The 24,122-nt window shown below is 43.1% G+C and overlaps 1 protein-coding gene across 7 annotated transcripts in view; it reads left to right on the plus strand.

Moving 5' to 3' along the window:
• DHX58 (DExH-box helicase 58) overlaps positions 1 to 24,122 on the plus strand; it is a 208,346-nt gene that overhangs the window by 42,626 nt on the left and 141,598 nt on the right. For all 7 annotated transcript variants that reach the window (XM_077459543.1, XM_077459549.1, XM_077459546.1 and 4 more), the window contains 2 exons: positions 6,375 to 6,491; positions 10,990 to 11,119. In XM_077459543.1, the coding sequence (XP_077315669.1) occupies positions 6,375 to 6,491; positions 10,990 to 11,119 (247 nt within the window). The remainder of the gene's footprint in view (positions 1 to 6,374; positions 6,492 to 10,989; positions 11,120 to 24,122) is intronic.

Genomic DNA, 24,122 nt, shown 5'->3' on the forward strand with positions numbered 1-24,122 from the left:
AGTACCTGTCACAGCCCATCAGAGTACCGGGGCACCTGTCACAGCCCATCAGAGTACCCGAGTACCTGTCACAGCCCATCAGAGTACCTGTCATAGCCCATCAGAGTACCGGAGTACCTGTCACAGCTCATCAGAGTACCTGTCACAGTCCATCAGAGTACCCAAGTACCTGTCACAGTCCATCAGAGTACCTGAGTACCTGTCACAGTCCATCTGAGTGTGAGAAGGAGATTGCGGGAACATCTCGTTACTGCTTACAGTGTACACATCAATCACACTGATTCACCCCCCAATAAAGAGGACCTGTCACCACCCATCATAGTACCTGTCACTCACAGTCCATCAGAGTACCTGTCACAGTCCATCCGAGTACCCGTGTACCTGTCACCAGAGTACCCGAGTACCTGTCACAGCCCATCTGAGTACCCAAGTACGTGTCACAGCCCATCAGAGTACCTGAGTACCTGTCACAGCCCATCAGAGTACCTGTCAAAGCCCATCAGGGTACTCGAGTACCTGTCACAGCCCATCAGAGTATCGGAGTACCTATGAAAGCTCATCAGAGTACCGGAGTACCTGTCACAGCCAACCTGAGTACCCGAGTACCTGTCACAGCCCATCAGAGAACCCGAGTACCTGTCACAGCCCATCAGAGTACCTGTCATAGCCCATCAGAGTACCCGAGTACCTGTTACAGCTCATCAGAGTACCTGTCACAGTCCATCAGAGTACCCGAGTACCTGTCACAGCCCATCAGAGTACCCAAGTACCTGTCACAGTCCATCTGAGTACCCGAGTACCTGTCACAGTTCATCTGAGTACCTGTCAAAGTCCATATGAGTACCTGAATACCTGTCACAGTTCATCTGAGTACCTGTCAGAGTTCATCTGAGTACCCGAGTACCTGTCACAGTCCATATGAGTACCTGAGTACCTATCACCGCCCTTCAGAGTCACAAGGCCATCAGAGAACCTGCTACCAGGCTATCAGAGTACCCGAGTACCTGTCACAAGGCCATCAGAGTACCCAAGTACCTGTCACCAGGCCATCAGAGTACTCAAGTACCTGTCACAGCCCATCAGAGTACCCGAGTACCTCTCTGCAGCCCATCAGAGTACCCGAGTACCTATTTGCAGCCCATGTCTCATAGAATATACGTTGGGATGTTTGTTTTCCAAAATGGGGTCATTTTGTGGGTAATTCCACTGTCCTGGTGCTATAGGACCTTGAAAAGTGTGATGGGTAGGAATGAAATGAGATGTGTCATTTATGCTCCTAAAAAGCCTGAAGGTACTACTTCAATTTTCAGCCTCTCTATGTGACCAGGCTGTGTAAAAGTCCTACACATGTGTTATCGCCATACTTGGAAGGAGTAGCAGAATGTGTTTTGAGGTGTAATATTTGCTATATACATGCTACAGTGGTGTGAAAAAGTGTTTGCCCCCTTCCTCATTTCCTGTTCCTTTGCATGTTTGTCACACTTAAGTGTTTCGGAACATCAAACCAATTTAAACAATAGTCAAGGACAACACAAGTAAACACAAAATGCAATTTGTAAATGAAGGTGTTTATTATTAAAGGTGAAAAAAATCCAAACCATCATGGCCCTGTGTGAAAAAGTGATTGCCCCCTAAACCTAATAACTGGTTGGGCCACCCTTAGCAGCAACAACTGCAACCAAGTGTTTGCGATAACGTGCAATGAGGCTTTTACAGCGTCCTGGAGGAATTTTGGCCCACTCATCTTTGCAGAATTGTCCTAATTCAGTTACATTAGAGGGTTTTCGAGCATGAACGGCCTTTTTAAGGTCATACCACAACATCTCAATAGGATTCAGGTCAGGACTTTGGCTAGGCCACTCCAAAGTCTTCATTTTGTTTTTCTTCAGCCATTCGGTGGTGGACTTGCTGGTGTGTTTAGGATCATTGTCCTGCTGCAGAACCCAAGTTCGTTTCAGCTTGAGTACACGAACAGATGGTCGGACATTCTCCTTCAGGATCTCTTGGTAGACAGCAGAATTCATAGTTCCTTTTATCACGGCAAGTCTTCCAGGTCCTGAAGCAGCAAAACAGCCCCAGACCATCACACTACCATCACCATATTTTACTGTTGGTATAATGTTCTTTTTATGAAATGCAGTGTTCCTTCTACGCCAGATATACTTGGACACACACCTTCCAAAGAGTTCCACTTTTGTCTCATCGGTCCACAGAATGTTGTCCCAAAAGTCTTGGGGATCATCAAGATGTGTTGTGGAGAAATTGAGACGAGCTTTGATGTTCTTTTTGCTCAGCAGTGGTTTTCTCCTTGGAACTCTGCCATGCAGGCCATTTTTGCCCAGTCTTTTCATGATGGTGGAGGTATGAACGCTGACCTTAACTGAGGCAAGTGAGGCCTGCAGTTCCTTGGACGTTGTTGTGGGGTCTTTTGTGACCTCTTGGATGAGTCGTCGCTGCGCTCTTGGGGTAATTTTGGGCGGCCGGCCACTCCTGGGAAGGTTCACCACTGTTCCATGTCTTCGCCATTTGTGGATAATGGCTCTCACTGTGGTTCGCTGGATTCCCAAAGCTTTGGAAATGGCTTTATAACCCTTTCCAGACTGATAGATCTCAATTACTTTCTTTCTCAATTGTTCCTGAATTTCTTTGGGTCTCGGCATGATGTGTAGCTTTTAAGGATCTTCTGGTGGACCTTACTGTGTCAAGCAGCTCCTATTTAAGTGATGCCTTGATTGTGAACAGGTGTGGCAATAATCAGGCCTGGGTGTGGCTAGAGAAATTGAACTCAGGTGTGGACAACCACAGTTATAGTATGTTTTAACAAGGGGGGCAATCACTTTTTCACACAGGGCCATGATGGTTTGGATTTTTTTTCACCTTTAATAATAAACACCTTCATTTACAAATTGCATTTTGTGTTTACTTGTGTTGTCCTTGACTATTGTTTAAATTGGTTTGATGTTCCGAAACACTTAAGTGTGACAAACATGCAAAGGAACAGGAAATGAGGAAGGGGGCAAACACTTTTTCACACCACTGTATGTGTTAGAAATATCTTATAAAAGGGACAACTTTGTGTAAAAAAAATGCATTTTCATATTTTTTTCCACAATTTCCAAAAACTTCTGGAAAAAAATGAACCATTCAAAAGACTCATTATGCTTTATAGATTATACATTGGGGTGTTTGCTTTCCAAAATTGGGTCATTTTGTGGGCAATGTGTAATAGGTGGTTGTGAAATGAGTTGTCATTTTTGCTCATAGAACGCCTGAAGGTGTCACTTCAATGTTGGTGCTCTGTATGTGGCCAGGCTGTGTAAAAGTCTCACACATGGTATCACCATACTCTGGAAGAGTAGCAGAATGTATTTTAGGGCGTAATTTGTTGTATGCATATGCTGTGTGTGAGAAATAACCTGATAATATGACAATTTAGTAAAAAAAAAAAAAAAAAATCTTAATTTTGCAAAGAATTGTGGGAAAAAATGACAACTTAAAAAAACTCACAATGCTACTTACTTATTACCTTGGAATGTCTACTTTCTAAAAAGGGGTCATTTGGGGGGTATTTGTACTTTCCTGGCTTGTTAGTGTCTCAAGAAATGAGATACACCTGATGTACTGAAGGCCTGTTCAGAAGTGATCAATTTTCAGTGATTGGCAACATAGTTTGTAGACTCTATAACTTTCACAAAGACCAAATAATATACACTAATTTGGGTTATTTTTACCAAAGATATGTAGCAGTATAATTTTAGGCCAACATTTATGAAGAAAAATTACTAATTAGCAAAATTTTATGACCGAAACAAAGAAAAAGGCATTTTTTTCACAAAATGTAAGTTTTTTTTTATTTATAGCACAAAAAATAAAAAACCCACTTGTGATTAAATAGCACTAAACGAAAGCTCTATTTGTGTGGAAAAAAGGATGCAAGTTTCATATGGGTACAGTGTTTCATGACTGAGTAATTGTCATTCAAACTGTGAGAGTGCGGAAAGCTGAAAATTGGTCTGGTCAGGAAGGGGGTGTAAGTGCACTGTATTGAGGTGGTTAAATATTGGTGTTACATTGGCTTTTCTCCAATTAGCTAGTACCATTCCAGTCAGTAGACTGTTTGTAAAAATTAGGAACAATGGTCTGGCAATTAATTGACTGAGTTCCTTAAGGACCCTGGGGTGCAAGCCATCGGGTCCCAGTGACTTATTAATGTTAAGTTTTTCACGTCTATTTCTAATTCTATCCTCTCTTAGCCATGTCCTGTGATGTGTCATGCGGATAAACATTGCAGTTTTGGTTACTAAAGCCCCCCGTTTCCCTCGTGAAGACTGAGGAGAAGAATAAGTTCAATACCTTCGCCATCTCTCCATCCTTAGTAACCAGATTCCCTTCATCATTCTTTATGGGACCAATATTATCTGACCTCCCTTTCTTACTATTTACAGTGGGGATCGAAAGTTTGGGCACCCCAGGTAAAAATGTGTATTAATGTGCATAACGAAGCCAAGGAAAGATGGAAAGATCTCCAAATGGCATCAAATTACAGATTAGACATTTTTATAATATGTCAAAAAAAGTTAGATTTTATTTCCATCATTTACACTTTCAAAATTACAGAAAACAAAAAAATGGCATCTGCAAAAGTTTGGGCACCCTGCAGAGTTAATATCTTGTACTGCCCCCTTTGTCAGGTATCACAGCTTGTAAACGCTTTTTGTAGCCAGCCAAGAGTCTTTCAATTCTTGTTTGAGGTATCTTTGCCCATTCTTCCTTACAAAAGTGTTCCAGTTCTTTGAGATTTCTGGGCTGTCTGTCATGCACTGCTCTTTTAAGGTCTATCCATAGATTTTCAATAATGTTGAGGTCAGGAGATTGTGAAGGCCATGGCAAAACCTTCAGTTTACGCCTCTTGATGTAATCCCCTGTGGATTTTGAGGTGTGTTTAGGATCATTATCCATTTGTAGAAGCCACCCTCTCTTTAACTTCAGCTTTTTCACAGATGGCATCAAGTTACCATCCAAAATTTTATTGAATCCATTTTTCCTTCTACTCGTGAAATGTTCCCTGTGCCACTGGCTGCAATATAACCCCAAAGCATGATTGATCCACCCCCCATGCTTAACAGTTGGACAGAGGTTCATTTCATTAAATTCTGTGCCCTTTCTTCTCCAAACGTACCTTTGCTCATTCCGGCAAAAAAGTTCTATTTTAACCTCATCGGTCCACAGAACTTGTTTCCAAAATGCCTCAGTCTTGTCTATATGTTCATTTGCAAAGTTCAAACGCTGATTTTTGTGGTGAGGACATAGAAGAGGTTTTCTTCTGATGACTCTTCCATGAAGACCATATTTGTACAAGTATCTCTTTATAGTGGAATAGTGTACCACAACCACAGTGTCTGCCAGATCTTTCTGGAGGGATCGTGCAGTCAAATGTGGGTTTTGAATTGCTTTTCTCACAATCCTGCGAACTGTTCTGTCTGATATTTTTCTTGGTCTTCCAGATCTTGCTTTAACTTCCACTGTTCCTGATGACTGCCATTTCTTAATTACATTCCGAACAGAGGATATTGACATCTGAAAATGCTTTGCTATCTTCTTATAGCCTTCTCCAGCTTTGTGAGCGTCAACTATTTTCAGTTTCAGTTTTCTAGACAACTGCTTAGAAGAACCCATGGTGCTGATTGTTGGGGCAAGGTCAGATGAGTCTGGCCATTTAAAACCTTTGAGATTGACATCACCTGGTCTTCCCAAACGATGATTGAGAACAATCCATGACATTGGCAGGTCTCAGCTTTGCAAAGGGGGCAGTGTATGCTATAAATTCTGCAGGGTGCCCAAACTTTTGCAGACGCCATTTTTTTGTTTTCTGTAATTTTGAAAGTGTAAATGATGGAAATAAAATCTAACTTTTTTGACATATTATAAGAATGTCTAATCTGTAATTTGATGCAATTTGGAGATTTTTCCATCTTTCCTTGGCTTCGTTATGCACATTAATACACATTTTTACCTGGGGTGCCCAAACTTTCGATCCCCACTGTATATACATAAAGAATTTATTGGGATTTTTCTTACTCTCTTCTGTTATGTGCCTTTTCGTGTTCTATCTTAACCGCTCTGATTGCACCTTTACATTTCTTGTTACATAGAGGTTGGAAAAAATAATGCACCCACCACATCTAATCACTGGTAAACTGCAAGATATAAAATTTATGTTTATGGGTTTAGCTACACTTTGGTCCCACCTAACCCCGCTTTAGTTCTGTCCATATTTGTACTACATCTATTACAGTTTGGAAACCAGGACTGTGCCAATTTTCATTGAGGCTCATTATGTTTCTTAATGTATCTGTTACTTTTATATTCTTCAGATTTGTGCTAATCTGGACACATGGAAGATAATGTCAGCCAAGGTCAACATCGAAGATCTAGAAAGGAAAGCCAGGCAGCCTGTCAAACAATATGACTTAGTGCCAGAAAGGGCTGTGGTAATTATCAACACATTTTTTCACTGGGTCATTCATTATAGCCTGCATCATCTTGTCAAATTATTGTGACCATAAACGAGCCAATGATTTGAGAGATTACAGTGCATCCAGAAAGTATTCACAGCGCTTCACTTTTTCCACATTTTGTTTTGTTACAGCCTTATTCCAAAATGGAAAAAAACGAAAAATCACATGTACATAAGTATTCACAGCCTTTGCTATGACTCTCAAAATTGAGCTCAGGTGCATCCTGTTTCCACTGATCATCCTAGAGATGTTTCTACAACTTTATTTGAGTCTACGGTAAATTCAGTTGATTGGTAAATTCAGTTGATTGGACATGATTTGGAAAGGCACACACCTGTTAACAGTGCATGTCAGAGCACAAGCCAAGCCAAGCCATGAAGTCCAAGGAATTGTCTGTAGACCTCCAGTACAGAATTGTATTGAGGTACAGATCTGGGGAAGAGTACAGAAACATTTCTGCAACATTGAAGATCCCAATGAGCACAGTGGCCTCCATTTTCTATAAATGGAAGAAGTTTGCAATCACCAGGACTCTTTCTAGAGTGGGCCGCCCAGCCAAACTGGTCAAATGGGGGAGAAGGGCCTTAATCAGGGAGGTGACTAAGAACCTGATGGTCACTCTGACAAAGCTACATTGTTTCTCTGTGTAGAGAGAAGAGAACCTTCCAGAAGAACAACCATCTCTGCAGCACTCCACCAATCAGCTCTGTATGATAGAGTGGCCAGATAAAAGCCACTCCTGAGTAAGAGGCACATAACAGTCCGCCTGGAGTTTACCAAAAGACACCTGAAGGACTCTCAGACCATGAGAAACAAAATTCTCTGATCTGATGAAACAAAGATTGAACTCTTTGGCCTGAATGGCAGCGCCATGTCTGGATGACAATCCCATACCTATAGTGAAGAATTGTGGTGGCAGCATCATGCTGTGGGTATGTTTTTCAGCAGCAGGAAGTGGGAGATAAGTCAGGATCAAGGGAAAGATGAATCTGGCAATGTACAGAGACAGAGAGACATCCTTGATGAAAACCTGCTCCAGAGGGCTCTGGACTTCAGACTGAGGCAAAAGTTAATCTACCAACAGGACCACAACCCAAGAACACAGCCAAGATAACAAAGGAGGGGCTATGGGACAACTCTGTGAATGTCCTTGAATGGCCCAGTCAGAGCCCAGACTTGAACCCGATTGAACATCTCTGGAGAGATCTGAAAATGTCTGTTCACTGACGCTCCTCATCCAACCTGATGGAGTTTGAGAGGTCCTGCAATGAAGAATGGGAGAAACTGCCCAAAAATAGGTGTGCTAAGTTTTTAGCATCATACTCAAAAATACAAAAATGTACATGTGATTTTTTTTTTATTAATTTTGCAAAGATTTCAAACTTCTTTCATATTGTCATTATGGGGTATTGTTTGTAGAATTTTGAGGAAAATAATGAATTTATTTCATTTTGGAATAAGGCTGTAACATAACAAAATGTGAAGTGCTGTGAATACTTTCCGGATCGGCCCATTCACACTGTTACAAAATTGGTATGCCACTGCACATCTGTTTCTGAAGGTTTACGAATAAAAACAAAAAAACCCCACCAAATTTATATTTATATATATATATATATATATATATATATAGTGGGTAAAAAATCTATTGCACACGTCACCATTTTTTCACCATTTTTCTAGGTAAATATATTTCTACAGATGCCATTGACATAAATTGTTCACTTCATGTTGGTAACACCCCATACATACAAAGAAACCAAAACAAATGAGTTCAGAAATTAAGTTATGTGTAATAAAATCGAATGAAACAGGGAAAAAGGTTTTGAACACATGAAGAAAGGGAGGTCCAAAAAGGCATGAAAAGCCAAGACACCAGCTGAAATCTATCAGTAATTAGAAATCAATACTGCCCCTTGTCAGTGCAAATTAATATAAGCCTGATCATTCTCAACTGATGGCCTATAACAAGGTGTCTCATTACAAAGGTGTCACACAAGAAACAACTCATGATGGTTAAAAGCAAAAAGCTTTCGCAAGACCTTCACAACATTATTGTTGCGAAACATGCTGATGGCATTGATTACAGAAGGATTTCTAAACTTCTGAATGTTCCAGGTAGCTCTGTTGGGGCCATACTCCAGAAGTGGAAAGAGCATCATTTCACCATAAACTGGCCATGACCAGGTGCTCCTCGCAAGATTTCTGACAGAGCAGTGAAAAGAATTATCAGAAGAGTTGTCCAAGAGCCTCTTGTGGAGAGCTTCAGAAAGACCTGGGGTTAGCAGGTACATTTGTTTTAAAGAAACAATAAGTAATGCACTCAACATGGCATGTATGCACGCTCACCACACAAGACTCCATTGCTGAAGAAAAAGCATGTTGAAACTCATTTAAAGTTTGCTGCACAACATTTAGGCAAGCATGTGAAATACTGGAATAATATAGTCTGGTCAGATGAGACCAAGATTGAACTCTATGAATGTCATAATATATACCATGTTTGGAGGTCCAATGGCACTGCTTATTACCCCAAAAACACCATACCAACAGTGAAGTTTGGAGATGGGAATATCATGGTGTGGGCCTATTTTTCAGCATATGGTACTGGCAAACTTTATATCTTTGAAGGAAGGATGAATAAAAAAAATGTACCAAGAGATTCTTGATAAAATTCTGCTGCCATCTACCAGGATGATGAAAATGAAACGAGGGTGGACATTTCAGCAAGACAATGATCCCAAACACAAAGCCAAGGAAATTCAATTGGTTTCAAAGAAAGAAAATAAAGCTGCTAGAATGGCCCAGCCAATCACCTGACTTGAATCCAATAGAAAATCTATGGAAAGAACTAAAGATCAGAGTTCATAGAAGAGGCCCACAGAACCTTCAAGATTTGAAGACCGTATGGAAAAATGGGCCAATGCATGTGACTAGTTTCTCCATACAGGATGCATCTTGAAGCTGTCATTACCATCAAAGGATTTTGTAAGAAGTATTAAATAATTTTCAGCTAGCATGTTCAATACTTTTTCCCTGTCATTCCATTTTATTACACTTAACTTAATTTCTGAACTTATTTGTTTTGGTTTCTTTGTTGCATGGGTTGTTTCGGATATGTGGTGAACATTTCATGTCATTAGCACCTTTAGAAATATATTTACCTAGAAAAACGGTGACGTGTTTAACCGATGTATATAATTTGCTAAAAAAAAAAGCTGCCTTTTCTTCATGTCTCCATATTTAGGCCTGTTCTCGCAACTGCCAATTTAGCTTCTCCTCGCTCTCTAAGCTACAAACACAAAGTAAACATGCTCCATTTAACCCCTTGGAGATTTATCTCAACAACAAGTTAATATTTGGCTTGATAATTAAAGCGTAAGTAAACCCTCCTATCCTTTTCAGCCGTGAAAGCTGCCATCTTAGCTTTTGTTTGATCTGTTACTGCCATGATGCTACACATGTGATCAGTTATGACACCAGCTATTTGATGGCTTGACAGTTAAGTTGAGCGCACAAGCAAATGTGACAGTCAGCATTCCAAGCATGCTGGGAATGTAATTGTCCTTTCACACCTAGGCAATTTGAATCGTGGGTGGAATCGCTGCAATTCTGCCCGTGATTCCAGAATCCTGGCATAATGTGGGGTTTGTGAAGCCATTACTTGTGTGATGGCACCCCAATTGCGATAAATCGCACTGCAATTGCAGCAAAATCATCTGCAAAATTTGTTGCTCAAGGAGCAGGAGCTTCTTTTGGGCAACATCACCTTGCGTTGCAATCTTGATTGCAGGCCGATTTATCGTGTGGCAAAATCGCACCGCGAATGGGGTGCCATTTACAAGTATTGATTTTACAAACGCATCCTATGTTTTGCTGCAATTCGCCTAGGTGTGAATGAAGCCTAATTGTTTTTAAAAACTGTTAGATCAATGGGTTTAATTCCACATTAAGAACAGCAGTATTTTCAGTGGTGAGGTTCAAATCAATAACCTGTTTAGCCACACACAAGGCTTTTATGCTGTAAATCACCCACCCCCAAGATTAAAACAAAAAGCTCTTCTGGAAAGCTTGAAATAGTCAGTGATGGAACATGCTACATAACAGGGCTTGTTTCCCAATGCCATCTTTTTCTTTTGAGTTGCACTCATAGCATAGGAGAGCAGAAGGCAGAAAGAACAGACCTAAACATTGATTGTACAATTTATCTCTTTACCTCTTGCATGAGATTAATGAACAAAAATGGATGACACAATGAGAATTAGTTACTCAATGTTTACTATTCTAAACAGGGAGAACCTAAGTTGTCTCATGTGGCTGCGGCTGGTTGTAGTCTGTTATTAGGAGATGTGTGCAGGCTGCAAAATGTATAGCTGTCTTTTTTTTTAGCAATTGACAATTTTAACTGATTTGTATTATGTACTTACAAGTTTAGTAATGTTGCATAATAAAACATTTTCCTCTTGTCTAGGATCCCTTTGGGGATAAGCTAAAGTCACTCATGAAAATCATACATGAATATCTTGGTGAAAATGACTTTATTACAACTGACTTTGGCACTCAGACATATGAACAGAAAGTGGTTGATATGGAGAGGGAAGGTAAATGTTAAATCAGAACTTCTGTCAAAAAGTGAACTACACTGTTGAGTTCCATATGTATGAACTGTCTTACTTGCCAAATGATTGTAAATCTGTTCAGCTACTTGTGTGATCTAGACCAGGGGCGGACTGACAACTCATGGGCCCCCCGGGCACTAGGAGACTATGGGGCCCCCGGGCAATAGGAGAAGATTATGGGGCCCTCGGGCAATAGGAGATTATGGGGCCCCCAGGAAATAGATTATGGGGCCACACAGTATACACACATACAGTATACACACACAGACACACAATATACACACACAGTATACACACACAGAATATACATACACACACTGAAAATGTACTGGAGAGACGGGGCAGCTATAATCTTGGGATTTAAAAAAAAAACACAGATTTTTACATACTGTCCCTGGTTTTCTTGTGGCTGGCAACCCTGATGGGGCCCCTTGGTGGCATGGGGCCCTTGGGCAGTGCCCGAGTGCCCGAATGGTCAGTCTGCCCCTGATCTAGACAATCCTGACATAGCCATATTGGTGACCTAATCTTTCTCCAGTGTACTTAAGCAACACAGCTTGGTAATCCACTTCCCTTATAGTTGGACAATGAAGAAGCAACGTGCTGATGAGGTTGTCTCTGCTCTCCCTTCTTATACGCATGAAGGAGGAGAGAGAATGACAGCAAATTACAGTAAAGCCCGACCAACTCAAAGCACTGCAGTGTCTGCATCTCTTAGTATTTAACCCTTGGCAAGAAACTCACCAAAACTGAATTCCTATTAGAAGGGGTACCTAAAATTTTACTTCTATCCTAGTGCAGACTTCTGGAAAAATCAGTGAGCCAATCACACAAGCAGGAAATCACATTTCTTGGGGCATTATGTACACCAGCAGTGTACAGAACGCCTCCAGGTTGCAATTTTTCAAAGAACAGACAATTACAGTACTACTATAATTAAATGACATTATGTATTGAGTAACAATTGTTCACGTTCTGTTTTTTATTTGCTATATTTTCTTTCCCAAAAAAAGTGGAGTTACCTGTTAAAGGTTAATTCCCTGCACTGCTGCTCTTCTCCTGAAACTTCTCTCCATAGCAAAAGTTCTTAAAAGTGTTTTGACAATGCTGACAGTTCTCCTGCTACATGTCCTTGATTTAGGCATGCATTATGTTATTCAATTATTTACACTGTTTTCTTAATAAACACTGCCAGGTTTCAAAGAGAGGTTACTGCGGGTATGGATAAGTGAACGGGTTTGGCCCGAGCATAAGTTCGGGCTGAACAATCGTTGTGCGGTCGAAAATAGCCGAGAACGGCCGAGTGCAGCCGAAAATACTTGAAAGCTACCGAGAGCTGCAGAGAAGGTTAGAAACGGCGGGGGATCAGTGTATAACACGCACCCATGTTTTTCCCCTGAGTTTAAGGGGGAAAAAGTGTGTATTATACGCCGTGTAATATTTGGGGGTTATCTTAGCTTAAGGGTAGAGCTTACCAGTGAGCTGAGTCCACGCCAGATATGCCGTTTTAAGGGCTTGTAGGCCCACTTTTATTAAAGAAAGAAAAGTCCGATAACAGAAGAATTGCCCACACAGGGGTTTCAGCTTTCCACAGCAATAATGTAAGTAGAACCAAAAATACCAAGCCACCTGGCTCTCTTTAGCAGCACTGCTGCTCAGACTTATGTTGCAGCCCTCTTGGCTCTGTAACAGAGTTCCTGTACACCCAGTACCTCAGCACTCTTTACTATATAAAGGGAAAAACTAGTGCGCTCCACCTAAAATGTCCTACAGGAAAGAAATGATGTATCTAGGAAGCAGCCAGCATAGAAAAGTGTTCTCTGCACCAAAAATTAAATATATAGATTAATAAAAATGCGGCGCTACCAAAAAAGTGCTAAAACCAATCAGTGAATAATAATCTCAAAATAAATGTAAATCAAATGATGTCCACTAAGTATAACATGAATACAATAGGAAATAAATCAATTTCAATAATCCAAAAATTATACGTGTATACAATAAATGTGCAATAATTAGTGAATAGAAGTCCGTGAATAAATATTCAAACACCTAAACGATCCGCATAAACAATCCAAATGCAAACAAACATTGTAAAAATTACATGTATAAAAATATATATAAAAAATCAATAGTGGAATTTCGTGAAAAAATATAAATATAATGATTATTTAAACAATCAATATACACACGTGATAGTCCGTAATTAAAGTGCACTAATGACTGATGCCATTGCAAAATTTATAGATAAAGTTCATGCAAAAAATGTGAAAAGGCGATTCCCACAAGTGACAAATCACTGCAAACTTCAGTGCTTAATGGGTGCACCACCTATTTCCCCCAGCCTCTCACCTCCAATATCTGGTATACAGGCACTGTGTAAAGGGATAACTGCTGGCTTCTATTTCGTTCACACTGCTCCACCGCTGATTAAATTTCACTGTGAGGATATATATTATATGCCCTCCCAATAGCTCCAGGATATCCAGGCCATAAAGAGTGGAAAAACACAGAGGGTTCTCATGTGTAGTAACTTCGCTATTTATTGTAATCAACAGTAAAATCCACACTTACATTTAAAATTACAGCAGAGTGTGCAGCAGACGCGAACTTCCGGTTTCGGCTGTAAACCGGAAGTGATGGGTCCGACACCGAATTCCTTCTGCTGTAATTTTAAATGTAAGTGTGGATTTTACTGTTGATTACAATAAATAGCGAAGTTACTACACATGAGAGCCCTCTGTGTTTTTCCACTCTTTATGGCCTGGATATCCTGGAGCTATTGGGAGGGCATATAATATATACCCTCACAGTGAAATTTAATCAGCGGTGGAGCAGTGTGAACGAAATAGAAGCCAGCAGTTATCCCTTTACACAGTGCCTGTATACCAGATATTGGAGGTGAGAGGCTGGGGGAAATAGGTGGTGCACCCATTAAGCACTGAAGTTTGCAGTGATTTGTCACTTGTGGGAATCGCCTTTTCACATTTTTTGCATGAACTTTATCTATAAATTTTGCAATGGCATCAGTCATTAGTGCACTTTAATTACGGACTATCACGTGTGTATATTGATTGTTTAAATAATCATTATATTTATATTTTTTCACGAAATTCCACTATTGATTTTTTATATATATTTTTATACATGTAATTTTTACAATGTTTGTTTGCATTTGGATTGTTTATGCGGATCGTTTAGGTGTTTGAATATTTCTTCACGGACTTCTATTCACTAATTATTGCACATTTATTGTATACACGTATAATTTTTGGATTATTGAAATTGATTTATTTCCTATTGTATTCATGTTATACTTAGTGGACATCATTTGATTTACATTTATTTTGAGATTATTATTCACTGATTGGTTTTAGCACTTTTTTGGTAGCGCAGCACTCTTTACTAGCTTCTTTTTCAGCCCACAAGCTTGGACCCTCTGTCTGCTCTGACAGACCGACCTGTGCAGACATGCACACTTCTCCCTTACTCGCCTGGACTCCTCGGGAGGGTGGAGCCCAGAACCATGGTCTTGGCTCTGTTATAAGCCCACCTGTGTAATCATCCAGCCAGACTTCTGGCTGTTCCCAAAACCCGGTCCCAGGATTGGAGATTCCATCCCATCCATAACACTATGGAATCTCCGGGCTCCAGGTCCCAAACTGGATTCTTGAAAACACAGAGGAAACTGAAAAGCCAGTTTCCTCACAAACAAATAACTTTCCTGGAGCCCCTCAACCTGCCTCGTTGAGAACCCTGCATTCTTCTGCTGGTGGGGTATCATACTACCACATATCCCCCCCCCCCTTGTTTCAACCCGGAGGGAGAAACACCTGCACCTACCATAGCAGTTGGGACACCTCTGTGTTGGCCATCAGCCACGTAGGCCCAACCCTTTTTTCGGGTGTGCTTCCAGGCACGCCCTACCCTGGATCGCAACGGGGTCCTACAGTTCTGTATCCGCAGCCTACCCCCTCTGTCCTTGGGGTTCCTGAGCTCCCATTTATTTTCTGGTGGCCCACCGCCTTTCCTGCTACTTCCTTTCAACTCTGTTTCCAGATTCCGTAGGGAACCTGCTTCAGACACTACACCTGATGAGGAACTACCTTTTCCCTCACTGGTACTGGTTTTCCCCATCACAACAGGTCTCTTGGGTTTACCAACTCCTTTGCCTTTACCGTTGACCACCAACTCCCCAGAGCTTAACATCTGTGTATCACGCTCATTTTCCAAGAAATTATTAATGTTCATATCAAGGCCATTATTTACACCAACCTTCAGTAATATACCACCATTTCTCCAATTACCAATACCGTCAGTTCTTTCTTGCTCGGGATTTGTTAGGGCCAGGCCCCAGGAGGGACAACACACAGGTGAGCAGCTATCCCCTATGGGATCTTCACAAGGCTTCACTTCACCTGTTGTCCAAATCTCTGTGGGCAATTGTCCTAACAATTGACACTGAACAACACATGACCTATTTTCGCATGTACCAATCTTTGCCAGCTCACACTTTTCCATGTCACAATTTTTGTTCCTCTCCATACTATATTTGAGAGCGTCTCCGGGTACCCAAACTTGTACCTCTCTGCAGGTGATAGACAGAATCTCTGCTTTTGCTGTGTCCATATCTGGCCCTTCCTTCTTACGAGGTCTAGCGGGTGAGGCAGTATCCACACCATTTACTATACCCTGCTCAGCCGCACCTCGGACTGCACCGGCAGGCATGTCTATCACTGCATCAGGCGGAGAGACCTCTGATGTCTCCAGCAGCCCCCTAGAGCGCCTTCCGTACTGAACCGTATCCGGAAGCACTCTCACAGGGAACTGTGACATCACTTTCCAGACTATTAAGCACCATACCACCCAGTTCCACTGGTGATTAATGTTACCCAGCACAGCTTGCATTACCTGGCTCCACCCTTTGGTACCATGCAGCATTACCACATCTGACTGTAACAGAGGCACCCAGGTGTACAAGGAATGTGCTTTCATCAGTTCAAGCAGTTCTACTAGCATATCTGTAAATTCTACACACTCCACATCAATATGCAAAACATTTTTGGGGACCTTTCCCTTATCAGAGACATAGAGGGGCTCATTTACTGCCATGTGAGGGGCCACGACATTTAAGGGGACCTCCACCTCACTAGAGGTATCCATCACAGCCTGATGCTCCTCGGGACCGCTGTTAGATGCATGTCTCCCATTCATCCCCTCTAACTCACCAATAAGCATCTGCATGTCAAAATTTATTACCGTGTCACCTTGACACTTGACATTTAGCGGCTGGGTTGTGAGCCCCACATCTGCCATGCATGCGCCCTGATCTGGTCCTTCCGACTGGAGGGAAACATCCCTTGCAGTGACCAATGCACCCTCAACCATCGGTCGCTCTGCAATCCCCCTGTCTGGCATAGCAGTTGTTGTATTCACACCCCTGTCACTCAACATAGCCTTGTCTAACATGGCTAGTAATTGTTTGGCCCAACTGTCCCAATCCATTGTGCTTCCATAATGAGGGCTCAGCATTACCTCATCTGCTTTAGGAGGCACCTGGGATTCTGCAGCACAATCAGTACCTTTGTCAGTTCTATATAAATCACATTTTGACGACATGCTTTTATTCTTTGCTATTGCTTCAAACAAGGCAGGCTGCAATACACCATCACCACCTTGCTTCTGGGGCGCAAGCACACTCAGCTGTGTACCTTCAGCTTTGGCCAGTGGACTTAACCCCTTACCAGCTGGGTTACACATATGGTAAACAGACTGCTCACACAAACTATCATTGCATGGTGTAGACCCAGTCTGTTCCAGCAGAGCAAGTTCAGTGCTGTCCTGGAAAATCTCTGGCTCAAACGCATGGAGGGCCCCTGAGACTTCCATGGACAACCCTGTGGCTCTGCGTCTGGTTGCCAAGGGAGACATCCCTCTTTCCTCATTACTTTTGAACAAATCAGAATAAGTACATTTATCATCAGCAATACCTTTACCATCAGCATTCATAGACATAGCAGTGTTATAAGCTTTAACAGGCTGTTTTTGGTCAGTACACTCAGCACCCCGTGTACCGCTCAGCACACCACCCTTCCTCTCCAAAGGCATTATTTTGCCCATTAGGGCGGCTCCACAGTTGTCCTGGGAAACCACGTGCCTCACCACTGCGGGCTCCTGGTAGGTTTCCCTGGGCATCTCTGTAGCACCAGTCACTAGGGAACCTGACATACAAACTGTATTGGTCACCCCTAGGTCACCACTTCCAGCACTCTGGTGGATTACACCAGGCACACACAGAGTCCAGTCTGTTTGAGTTCTTAACCTTGCTGCAGGTTGAGCTTCAACCTGTGTCTCCCCACTACTCAGGGTAGCACACTGCAGCAAGTCCATTTTTACACCTTCTGCTGATCTTCCAGCCGGATATACTCCCACTTCACTGGGATCAGTCCCACAAACTGCAACAGTCTTACCATAATCTGTAGCAGGTAACTCTGGCTTCATTTGAGTACGTTGTCTCTCCTTTATCACTAGGGATGAGCCGAACACCCCCCGGTTCGGTTCGCACCAGAACTTGCGAACGGCCCCCGCGTTCGTTACGAACGTTAGAACCCCATTGAAGTCTATGGGACTCGAACGTTCGAAATGGAAAGTGCTAATTTTAACGGCTAATATGCAAGATACTGTCCTAAAAAGGGTTTGGGGACCTGCCTCCTGCCTCAGGGGACATGGGTCAATGCAAAAAAAAGTTTTAAAAACGGCCGTTTTGGCGGGAGCACTGATTTTAACCAGTTGCCGACCGCCGCACGCCGATGTACGTCGGTAGAATGGCACGGGCAGGCATAAGGACATACATGTACGTCCCTTGCCTCCCGCGGGTCGGGGGCCCGATCGGGCCCCCGCCCGGTGCCTGCGGCGGTCGGTTTTCGTCCGGGAGCGATCCGGGACAAGGGGGCGGCCATTCATTCATGGCCACCCCCTCGCGATCGCTCCCGACGAATAGAAATCCCCGGTGACATCACTTCCTCTCCTGTAATGTAAACACAGGAGAGGAAGTGATGTATTCTCTCCTCCGTGTCGGTATTTTTCGTTCCGACACGGAGGAGAGCGGATCAGTGAGTTGCACCAACACTCTACACACACAGTAGAACATGCCAGGCACACTCACACCCCCCCTTTACCCCCCGATCACCCCCCCAATTACCCCTGCCCCCCAGTCACAGTGACACCAATGTCATTTTTTTTTTTTTTTTTTGCATTGGTGTCATTTGTGACTGTAATAACTGTTAGGGCAGTTAGAGTTAGCCCCCTTTAGTTCTAATGTACCCCCCTAACCCCCCCAATAAAGGTTTAACCCCGTGATCACCCCCCGTCGCCAGTGTCACTAAGGCTGGGTTCACATTGCAGCGGTTTATGAGAACGAATGTGATTCGCACCGCACTGCAGTGCAAATCACATCCGATCTCTGTGCGATTCGAGTTCAGCCATTCGCCGCACCCGCCGCACCCGCCACACCCGCCGCACCCGCCGCAAATTCGCACGGGACCCTTTTTTTGGCCCGCAGCAGAATCGGATCGCATGGGTGTTCACACCATGCGATCCGAGTTTGCAGATCGCACTGCGATATGCGAACTGATCTGGGGGTGTCAGTAACATTTCACTGACACTCCCAGCAGTTCGCATAGGGCAGTGTGAACTGCCGCCGGGAGGCATGCGATGCGGGAACCCGCCGCGGATTCGCGGCGTTTCCGCATCGCTCCAGTGTGAACCCAGCCTAATAAGCGATCATTTTTCTGATCGCCGTATTAGTGTCACAGGTGACGCTAGTTAGGCAGGTAGGTATTTAGGTTCGCCGCAGCTTTTTATAGCGCCAGGGACCCCCATATACTACCGCATAAAGCCCCCTGATTGCCCCCTAGTTAACCCTTTCACCAGTGATCACCATATAACTGTTACAGGTGACGCTGGTTGGTTAGTTATTTTTTTATAGTTTCAGGGCACCCGCCATTTATTACCTAATAAAGGTTTAACCCCCTGATCACCCGGCGGGTGTCATTTGTGACTAATAACTGTTAGGGCAGTTAGGGTTAGCCCCCTTTAGTTCTAAGGTACCCCCCTAACCCCCCCAATAAAGGTTTAACCCCGTGATCACCCCCCGTCGCCAGTGTCACTAAGGCTGGGTTCACATTGCAGCGGTTTATGAGAACGGATGTGATTCGCACCGCACTGCAGTGCAAATCACATCCGATCTCTGTGCGATTCGAGTTCAGCCATTCGCCGCACCCGCCGCACCCGCCACACCCGCCGCAAATTCGCACGGGACCCTTTTTTTGGCCCGCAGCAGAATCGGATCGCATGGGTGTTCACACCATGCGATCCGAGTTTGCAGATCGCACTGCGATATGCGAACTGATCTGGGGGTGTCAGTAACATTTCACTGACACTCCCAGCAGTTCGCATAGGGCAGTGTGAACTGCCGCCGGGAGGCATGCGATGCGGGAACCCGCCGCGCATTCGTGGCGTTCCCGCATCGCTCCAGTGTGAACCCAGCCTAATAAGCGATCGTTTTTCTGATCGCTGTATTAGTGTCACAGGTGACGCTAGTTAGGCAGGTAGGTATTTAGGTTCGCTGCAGCTTTTTATAGCGCCAGGGACCCCCATATACTACCGCATAAAGCCCCCTAATTGCCCCCTAGTTAACCCTTTCACCAGTGATCACCATATAACTGTTACAGGTGACGCTGGTTGGTTAGTTATTTTTTTATAGTTTCAGGGCACCCGCCATTTATTACCTAGTCTCACTAGTGTACCCCTAAATTTAGGGGTGTCTACTTTCCAAAATGGGGTCATTTGGGGGGGGGTTGTGCCATCTTGGCATTTTATGGCCTTCAAAACTGTAACGCCCTTAGAAAGCCTGAAGGCGGTGCTTGGTTTTCGGGGCCCCGTACGCGGCTAGGCTCCCAAAAAGTCCCACATATGTGGTATCCCCGTACTCAGGAGAAGCAGCAGAATTTATTTTGGGGTGTCATTTCACATATGCCCATGGCATGCTTGAGCAATATATCATTTAGTGACAACTTTGTGAAAAAAAAAAAAAAAAAAAAAAAGTTTGTCATTTTCCCGCAACTTGTGGCAAAATATAAAATATTCCATGGACTCAACATGCCTCTCAGCAAATAGCTTGGGGTGTCTACTTTCTAAAATGGGGTCATTTGTGGGGGTTTTGTGCCATCTTGGCATTTTATGGCCTTCAAAACTGTAATAGGTAGTGAGAAGTGAACTCAAAAATTTACGCCCTTAGAAAGCCTGAAGGCGGTGCTTGGTTTTCGGGGCCCCGTACGCGGCTAGGCTCCCAAAAAGTCCCACATATGTGGTATCCCCGTACTCAGGAGAAGCAGCAGAATTTATTTTGGGGTGTCATTTCACATATGCCCATGGCATGCATGAGCAATATATCATTTAGTGACAACTTTGTTAAAAAAAAAAAAAAAAAAAAAAAGTTTGTAATTTTCCCGCAACTTGTGGCAAAATATAAAATATTCCATGAACTCAACATGCCTCTCAGCAAATAGCTTGGGGTGTCTACTTTCTAAAATGGGGTCATTTGTGGGGGTTTTGTGCCATCTTGGCATTTTATGGCCTTCAAAACTGTAATAGGTAGTGAGAAGTGAACTCAAAAATTTACGCCCTTAGAAAGCCTGAAGGCGGTGCTTGGTTTTCGGGGCCCCGTACGCGGCTAGGCTCCCAAAAAGTCCCACATATGTGGTATCCCCGTACTCAGGAGAAGCAGCAGAATTTATTTTGGGGTGTCATTTCACATACGCCCATAGCATGTGTGAGCAATATATCATTTAGTGACAACTTTGTGTAAAAAAAAAAAAAAATTTTTTTTTTGTCATTATTCAATCGCTTGAGGCAAAAAAATAAAATATTCAATGGGCTCAACATGCCTCTTATCAGTTTCCTTAGGGGGTCTACTTTCCAAAATGGGGTCATTTGGGGGGGTTTTGTACTGCCCTGCCATTTTAGCACCTCAAGAAATGAGATAGGCAGTCGTAAACTAAAAGCTGCGTAAATTCCAGAAAACGTACCTTAGTTTGTAGATGTGACAACTTTTGCGCAAACCAATAAATATACAATTATTGACTTTTTTTTTACCAAAGACATGTGGCTGAATACATTTTGGCCTAAATGTATGACTAAAATTGAGTTTATTGGATTTTTCTAATAACAAAAAGTAGAAAATATCATTTTTTTTCAAAATTTGCGGTCTTTTTACGTTTATATCGCAAAAAATAAAAATCGCAGAGGCAATCAAATACCATCAAAAGAAAGCTCTATTTGTGGGAAGAAAAGGACGCAAATTTTGTTTGGGTACAACATTGCATGACCGCGCAATTACCAGTTAAAGCAGCGCAGTGCCAAAGTGTAAAAAGACCTCTGGTCATTTACCAGCAAAATGGTCCGGTCTGAAAGTGGTTAATGACGATTAAAGTGAAAAAAAAAAAGTGAAATATTCCTTTAAATATGGTGCCTGGGGGGTGTCTGTAGTATGCCTGTGAAGTGCCACGTGTTTCCCGTGTTTAGAACAGTCCCTGCACCAAATGACATTAAACGGAAATAACACCATTTAAAACTGCTTGCGGTTTTAATGTTATATCTGGTTCCTGCAATATGGTTGAAAATCATTGAGAAAAATGGCATGGGTAGCCCTCCCTGCCCATTACCAGCCTATTTGGGTCTTGTACGCATATTAAGGGGAACCCTGTACCCATATTAAAAAAAGGAAATGCGTGTGGCCCCCAGGCCCTATATACTCAGAACAGCAGTATACAGGCGGTGCAAACAAGACAGGGACTGTGTAGGTTTGTTGTGTTAAGTTGAATCTGTTTGTAATTTTCAACTGGTACATTTTTAAAGTGTAGCTCCAGTCAAAAAAACTATTTTTAAGCATTTTGGAAAACATAGGGAAGGGTTATCACCCCTGTATAATTTGTTTTGTCGTCCGTCTTTTTTCATCTCACTTGCTGCTGTCTCCTTGCGTTTGCAAGTAGCAGATGTTTGTAAGTTGGATGTTTGAAAGTAGGGGCCTGCCCTATATTATAGCGGTATGTACTGGGTACAGAGCACGCAGACAGCACGCTACTGCACTACTGACTGCAAGCTCTATTATTAACCACTTGACCACTGGGCACTTAAACACCCTTAATAACCAGACCAATTTTCAGCTTTTGGTGCTCTCACATTTTGAATGACAATTACTCAGTCATGCAACACTGGACCTATATGAAATGTTTGTCCTTTTTTTCACACAAATAGAGCTTTCTTTTGGTGGTATTTAATCACCTCTCATTTTTTTTTTTTTGTGCTATAAAAGAAAAAAGACCGGAAATTCTGCGAAAAAATGAATTTTTCTTTGTTTCTGTTATAAAATTTAGCAGATTAGTAATTTTTTCTTCATAATTTTTTTTTTACTGGTTACATGTTTTGAGTTGCAGAGGAGGTCTAGGACTAGAATTATTGCTCTCGCTCTAACGTTCTCGGCAATACCTCACATGTGTGGTTTGAACACCGTTTTCATATGTGGGCGGGGCTTACGCATGCGTTCGCTTCTGCATGCGAGCACATGGGGACATGGGCACTTTAATTTTTTTTTTTTTTTTTTTATTGTTCATTTTACTTTATTTATTTTAGTTTGACATTTTTTTCCCCAAAAATATATTTTTGATCACTTTTATTCCTATTACAAGGAATGTAAACATCCCTTGTAATAGGAATATGGGGTGACAAGTCCTCTTTACAGTGAAATCTGGGGGTCAATATGACCCCACATCTCACCTCTAGGCTGGGAAGCCTGAAATAAAAAAATAAAAAAAAGATTCTGGCTTTGATCGTACTGGCGAGTTGGTAGAAGCACCGGAGGGCGGTGAGGGGTGGGGGGCGTCTATGGCTGGGTATTTCAGGGTATCACCGAATATGGCTGGGTATCTCCGAGTATGGCTGGGTATCTCCGAGTATGGCTGGGTATGGCAATTTATGGCAGGGTATTGCAGAGTATTGGCGGGGCATTGGCGGGGTACTACAGAGTAATAGCAGGGTACTGCAGAGTATTGGGGAGTACTACAGAGTAATGGCAGGGTACTGCAGAGTAATGGGGGTTACTGCAGAGTAATGGGGGGTACTGCAGAGTAATGGCAGGGTACTGCAGAGTAATGGCAGGGTACTGCACTGCAGAGTAATGGCGGGGTACTGCAGAGTAATGGCAGGGTACTGCAGAGTAATGGCAGGGTACTGCAGAGTAATGGCGGGTACTGCAGAGTATTGGGGGGTACTGCAGAGTAATGGCAGGGTACTGCAGAGTAATGCGGGTTACTGCAGAGTAATGGGGGGTACTGCAGAGTAATGGCAGGGTACTGCAGAGTAATGGGGGTTACTGCAGAGTAATGGGGGGTACTGCAGAGTAATGGCAGGGTACTGCAGAGTAATGGGGGGTACTGCAGAGTAATGGCAGGGTACTGCAGAGTATGCACTGGTATTGCAGAGTATTGGCAGGGAATTGAGGGGTTAAATTCGGTGAGCAGCGATGTGGGCACTGCAGATGCAGCCCACATCGCTGCTGACACCGATCTCTTTCCCCTCCGCTGTACCGATCGGTACAGAGAGGGGAGGGAGGAACCGGCATCATAACATGATGCCGGTTTGTTTACAAGTGATCACTCCGTCATTTGACGGAGCGATCACGTGGTAAACGGCCGCGACGAGCGGCCGTTTACCGTGATCCGTGATGCGCCGGGTCCTGTGGACCCGGCGGTCACGGATGCTCTCGAGTGCGCGCCCCAGGGGGCGCGCGAGAGCAGAATTCTGGGAGGCCGTTAATTAACGGCCTCTCAGAGTTAAACAACCGCCCTGAAGCCGTTAATCGGCAATGGGCGGTTGTTAAGTGGTTAAAGATAGATCACTAGCTAGCTATATAGGTGAGGTGAATATA

Source organism: Lithobates pipiens, unplaced genomic scaffold, assembly GCF_037356315.1.
Source record: "Lithobates pipiens isolate NorthernLeopardFrog02 unplaced genomic scaffold, aLitPip1_a1.2 Scaffold_28, whole genome shotgun sequence".
Classification (NCBI taxonomy): Eukaryota; Metazoa; Chordata; class Amphibia; order Anura; family Ranidae; genus Lithobates; species Lithobates pipiens.